This window comes from Myotis brandtii, unplaced genomic scaffold (assembly GCF_000412655.1).
Source record: "Myotis brandtii unplaced genomic scaffold, ASM41265v1 scaffold499, whole genome shotgun sequence".
NCBI classification, from domain to species: Eukaryota; Metazoa; Chordata; class Mammalia; order Chiroptera; family Vespertilionidae; genus Myotis; species Myotis brandtii.
Window position 1 is genome coordinate 1,641,920 of NW_005369027.1, and position 6,569 is coordinate 1,648,488.

Sequence of the window (6,569 nt, forward strand, 5' to 3'; positions counted from 1 at the left end):
GGGCTAATGCTCTATCCACTGAGCAAAACAGGCTGCAGCTTAATTCATTTACTTTTAATCTATATGTGTCTTTATATTTAAAGTGGGTTTTGTTTTTGATTCACCCTCATAATCTGTCTTTTAATTGGTGCATTTATGCCACTGACTTTCAGAGTGCTTACTGATAGAGTTACTACCGTATCAGGCGGCTTCTGGGGCAGGCGTGCCTTGTCACCCCGGGACCCGCCAACCAGGTCCCGGGGCGGCAAGGCACGGCCGGCTGCTGGGGTTTCTGGGGCAGGCATGCCTTGCCGCCGGGGACTTGCTGATGGGGTCCCGGGCGGCCAACCTGCCCTGGATGGCGGTGCGCTGGCGGTTCACGCTATCCCGCCCTGCCTGCAGTATGCAAATTAGCCGCCATCTTTGTTGGCAGTTAATTTGCATATCATGCTGATTAGCCAATGGGGGCGTAGCGAGGGTACGGTCAATTATCATGTTTGTCTATTATTAGATAGGATCTTTAAAATTTTTATTTTTTGTTAATCCTCACCCAAGGATATTCCTACCATTAATTTTTAGAGAGAGAGGAAGGGAAGGGGAGAGACACAGAGAAACATTCAAGTGGGAACATCTATTGGTTACCTCCTGCATGTGCCTGCAACCAAGGCATGTGCCCTTGAAAGGAATCGAATCTGTGATCCTTCAGTCCAAGGTCCCATTTTAACTATTTTAAAGTGTACAATTCAGCAGCATTAAGCACACTTAAAATCTTGCGCAGCTATCACCATGGTTCATCTCCCGAACGTTCTTATCATCCTAGACATTCTGTACGCTTTTAAACAATAACTCTTCATTCTCCTCCTCCCCTGGTAACCTCTATACTATTTTCTGTTTCTATAAATTTCACTGTTCTAGATACCTCATATAAAAGAAATCATGGTATCTGTCCGTCTGTATCTTAACATGTTTTCAAGATTCATTCATGTTGTTGCAGAGACCAAAATTCCATTCCTTTTTATGACTGACTACTATTTGATTACATGTACATATCACATTTTTCATTCATTCATCTGTAGATGGACATTTGAATTGTTTGCACCTTTTGGCTACTGTGAACCAACTATTTTTTTGATGAAACAAAATTATAGCAAAATAACTAATTTTAAAACTCCATCTCCTTTCTCATTTTAATGCAAATAATTTCAAGGTATACAGTTTCAACGGTGATAATATGCATTCCTAACTAAGTTATATAAACAGAAATACATGATTCTTTAAAATAGCCCTTCTGCTTGAAAATACAAAATCCTTATTTGTTTACTAGTGCCTTTTATGGAAGAAACTGATATAATAAAACACCAATATGCTGCTGAGGACACAAGAAAAAAAAACACGGCTACTAAAATAAATGTGTATTCCAAACCTAAGTAACTGGAAGAAAATGAAGCCACATTCTATATATAAAAATCAAACAGAAAACAAGAGAAGAGTATCACACCTTGATCTTTGCAAAATAGAAGCATAACTGAGATAGCCTTTTAGTTACCAAAAACAACAAACAAACAAATAAATAAATAAGAATCTTCAAGGCTATTCATAATAAAAAGTTATGGATCTTTTCAAATTATACACATAACTGAATAAAGTCTCAACAGATTCAAATCCCACAATTCAGAGAAAAAGCCCAAAGAAAATCAGACATAGCTAAAATAAGAAAACAATTCTGAAGAATAGTTTATGATGGTAAGGGATATATATTATTTATATACTAGAGGCCCAGTGCATGACATTTGTGCACTCAGTTGGGTGGGGAGGGGTGTCCCTCAGCCTGGCCTGCGCCCTCTCCAATCTGGGACCCCTTGGGGGATAGGGCCTAAACTGGCAGTCGGACATCCCTCTCACAATCCAAGACTGCTGGCTCCTAACTGCTCACCTGCCTGCCTGCCTGATCGCTCCTAACCACTCTGCCTGCCGGTCCGCTCGCCCCCAACCGCCCCCACAGCCGGCCTGCTCGCCCCCAACTGCCCCACCCTGCTGGCCTGCTCGTCCACAACTACCCACCCATGTCAACCTGATCACCCCCAAATGCCCTCCCCTCATGGCCTGATCCCCCCTAACCACCTTTGCCTCAGCCCTGCCACATGGCTTTGTCCGGAGGTTTCCTGGAAAGTCTTCCAGTCTAATTAGTATATTACACTTTTATTAATATACACTAGAGGCCCAGTGCACAAAAATTTGTGCACTGGGGGGGGGGTGTCCTTCAGCTCGGCCTATGCCCTCTCGCAGTCTGGGACCCCTCGGGGGATGTCCACCTGCAGGCTTAGGCCAGCTCCCCGGGGGATCGGGCCTAAGCTAGCAGTCAGACATCCCTCTGGCAGCCTGGGAGCCCTCGGGGGATGTCCACTTGCCAGCAGGGAGCAGGCCTAAGCTGCAGTTGGACATCCTTAGCGCTGCTGAGGCAGGAGAGGCTCCATCCACCACCACTGTGCTGGCAGCCGTCAGCCTGGCTTGTGGTGGAGCAGAACTCCCCTGTGGGAGCGCACTGACCAAAAGGGGACAGCTCCTGCATTGAGCATCTGCCCCCTGGTGGTCAGTGTGTGTCATAGTGACCAGTCATTCCCAGTCATTTTGCTGTTAGGGTCAATTTGCATATTACCCTTTTATTATATAGGATAGAGGCCTGGTGCATGGGTGGGGGCCAGCTGGTTTTCCCTGAAGGGTGTCCCGGATCAGGGTGGGGGTCCCGCTGGGGTGCCTGGCCAGCCTGGGTGAGGGGCTGAGGGCCGTTTGCAGGCTGTCCATGCCCCCCAGTGACCCAAACTCCCAGCCTCTCCTTTTGTTCTGGGATTTATTTATCTTCAATAATTGAAACGTTGTAGACTTGAGCGGAGCCAAAGGCCGGCCAGGGCAGGCGGGAAGCTTGGCTTCCTCCATCGCCGACGGCAACCCAAGCCTCCTGCTCACTCCAGCTCCATGGCCACTGCCATCTTAGTTGGGTTAATTTGCATACTTGGTCCTGATTGGCTGTGGGCGTGGCTTGTGCATAGCAGAGGGACGGTTAATTTGCATGTTTCTTTTTATTATAGGACTAGTGGCCCGGTGCATGAAATTCGTACATGAGGGGGGTGTCCCTTAGCCCGGCCTGCACCCTCTCCAATCTGGGATCCCTTGGGGGATCAGGCCTGAACTGGCAGTCAGACATTCCTCTCGCAAACTGGGACTGCTGGCTCCTAACCACTCACCTGCCTGCCTGCCTGTACACCCCTAACCACTCTGCAGCCAGTCTGATTGCCCCCAACTGCCCCACCCAGCTGGCCAGCTTGCCCCTCACTACCCACCCCTGCTGCCCTGATTGACCCTAACCGCCTCTGGCTCGGCCCTGCCACCATCCAGAAGGTCTCCAGGTCTAATTAGCATATTATCCTTTTATTAGTATAGATTAGAGGCCCAGTGCACAAAATTCATCCATGAGAGGGGGAGTCCCCCCTCAGCCCAGCCTGCACCCTCTCCAATCCACTAACCCCACTGCTGACCTAGTTGCCCCACACAGCCTGCTATTTGGTCGTTACTGTTACTGTGACGGCATCCCAGACAATTTGCATGTTCCTCTATTATAAGTATAGAATAGAGGCCCAGTGCATGAATTCATGCACGGGTGGGGTCCCTTGGCCTGGCTGGCGATTGGGGCAGATCAAGGCCAACTGGGGCTGGCCGGTCAAGGGGAGGGACCATAGGAGGTTGGCCGGCCCCAGACAGTTGGCTATGGGAGCTCACTGACCACAAAGGGACAGTTCCTACATTGAGCATCTGCCCCCTGGTGGTCAGTGCGCGTCATAACTAAAGTCCGGTCATCTGGTCACTTAGGTTTTTATAAATATAGATTCCAAAAAAATAAAAAATGTTAACAATTTTAAAGTCTCATATATACCCAAAAGAATTGAAAGCAGGGTCTCAAAGAGATATTTGTATACCCATGTTTATGGCAGCATTATTCACAATAGTCAAAAGGTGGAAACAATCCTATGGGAACTTGTGCCCATCAACAGACAAGTGGATAAAATGTGGTATAGACATGTAATAAGTATTATGCAACTTTAAAAAGGAAGAATATTCTGACATGTGCTGCAACATGGACAAACCTTAAGGAGATTATGCTAAATTTATTTTTTATTTTATTTTATTTTTTAAAATATATTCTATTGATTTTTCACAGAGAAGAAGAAGGGAGAGGGACAGAGAGTTAGAAACATCGATGAGAGAGATTGATCAGCTGCCTCCTGCATGCCCCCCACTGGGGATGTGCCCACAACCAGGGCACATGCCCTTGACCGGAATCGAACCCAGGACCCTTGAGTCGCAGGCTGACACTCTATCCACTGAGCCAAGCCAGTTCGGCTATGCAAAATTTATTAAATAAGCCAGTCACAAAAGGACAAATACTACATGGTTACACTCATCCAAGTTACCAAGATCAAGTCAAATTCTTATAGAGAAAATGCTGAATATAGGGGATGCCAAGCTGGTGGGAGGAGTAAATGGGGAGAGTGTTTAATGAATGAGTTTTAGTTTTGAAAGATGAAAAGAGTTCGAGAACGGCTGCATAACCATGTGAATATACTTAAAAATACACTAAAAAAAGGTTATGTTATATAAATTTTATGTTATGTGTATTTTACAACTAAAAATAAAAAACAAAAGTATTCCTTTCCACTTGTATCTAGCCACCAGCTAGTTCCCATACGTCCAAGTCTCTGAAACGACTTATTACTTTATTTATCCCAAGTTCCCTTATGCATATACGCAAATATAAACAAACTAAGCAACCATATAGACTGTTTAGTGTCTGATTTTCACTAAACAATGTATCTTGAATTCTTTTCATTTAAAACAGAAAACTTTATGATTTAAGAGCAACATTTTAACAATTACTCTAATGTGTGTATAACAGAACTTACCAACATCTGGTAGACACTGCCCATTATATGGGCACCAATTTCCTTTCACAGTAAAAGGACTTTTCCTGTTGCTTGTTGAACCGGTTCCTAGCTGGCCATTCCCACCAAGTCCAAAGGAATAAATTCGTCCTGATGAAGGAACAAAAGCAGAAGTGTGCTGCCTAGAATAAAAGATAGAAAACCTCAGACTTAATGTTACCTTCTAAATAATTTACATTTAGAAAAGCATAGCAAAGATTAAGGATATTTTTCTTCAAAAATAAATTACTAAAACCATTACAGTTCTAACATATTTTGTAAGGTATTTATTAATAGCCTCTTCTACACTAATTAATTTTGTACCACACAGGTAGGCTGCATAAGCATATAACAGATCCTCAAAAGAGAAAGCAAAAATTGACAGACCTAAAAGCAGAACTTGAAACTAGTGAAATAGTGTAGGGCACTGTACCATTCCCGTTTCAGTAACTAATTTTAAAAGTGAGCAGATAAAAACAAACACATGGAAGATCTGAACAATGTTAACAAACACTTCACATAATGGGCATACAGGGTAGGGCAAAAGTAGGTTTACAGTTTTGAGTATACAAGAGTTTTCTTGTATTATTTATTAACTAGAGGCCCAGTGCACAAAATTCGTGCACAGGGGGGAGGGGGGTTCCCCTCAGCCTGGCCTGCACCCTCTCCAATCCGGGACCCCTCAGGTGATGTCCGACTGCCAGGATTGGGTCTAAACTAGCAGTAGGACATCCCTTTCCCAATCCGGGACCGCTGGCTCCTAAGTGCTCACCTGCCTGCCTTCCTGATCGCCCCTAACCACTGTCTGCTCTCCTGCTTGCCCCTAACTGCCCTTCCCTGCTGGCCTCGTCGCCCCTAACTGCCTCTGCCTCGGCCCCTGCCACTGTGGCTTTGTCTGGAAGGACATCTGGTCTAATTAGCATATTACCTTTTATTAGTATATACTAGGGACCCGGTGCACAAAGATTTGTGCACAGGGGGTGGGGGGTTCCTCAGCCCAACCTGCACCCTCTCCAATCTGGGAACCCTCAGGGGAGCCCTCTCAAATCCGGGAGTTTCTGTCTGACTTTGCAATCATATGAGCGAATTGTCTGAGACCCCCAACCCAGTTTGGTTTGTTGCTAACAGAATAGAGGCTTTTTTTTTCTTTGCTTCATTGGTGGAGATTTCCTGGAAGTTTTAGGATAACTTCCCTTTAATTTTTCTTAGACATTCTGATTTTACTTATGTCTCTCACCTTTGCTTTCCCTCCATCCCCCACTGCAATAGTAACTTGCTCCAGGCTCACTTTGCTCTAGTGTCTAGGAGATCTCTCTGCCACCAGAACTATGATTCCCAGCATTCCTGGTGCTCCCCACACTGGGAGTGACTGAGGGAGCCACGTCCCCCCCAAGCTGACAGCTCTCCCGCTTCTGCTCTCTGCCCGGTGCCTGTGTATGCAAATTAACCTACCGTCTTTGATGGGTTAATTTGCATATTCACCCAGATTGGCTGGTGAGTGTAGTGAAGGGAAGGTCAATTTACATGTTTCTCTTTTATTACATAGTACTAGAGGCCCGGTGCACACAAATTTGTGCACTGGGGGGGGGGGGGGGGCCCCCCACCCCGGCCTGGCCC

At 45.7% G+C, this 6,569-nt stretch overlaps 1 protein-coding gene across 4 annotated transcripts in view; it reads right to left on the bottom strand.

Annotated features, from left to right (window-relative positions):
- Positions 1-6,569, bottom strand: part of HERC4 (HECT and RLD domain containing E3 ubiquitin protein ligase 4) — a 101,915-nt gene that overhangs the window by 45,367 nt on the left and 49,979 nt on the right. For all 4 annotated transcript variants that reach the window (XM_014548161.1, XM_014548162.1, XM_014548163.1 and 1 more), the window contains one exon: positions 4,935-5,095. In XM_014548161.1, the coding sequence (XP_014403647.1) occupies positions 4,935-5,095 (161 nt within the window). The remainder of the gene's footprint in view (positions 1-4,934; positions 5,096-6,569) is intronic.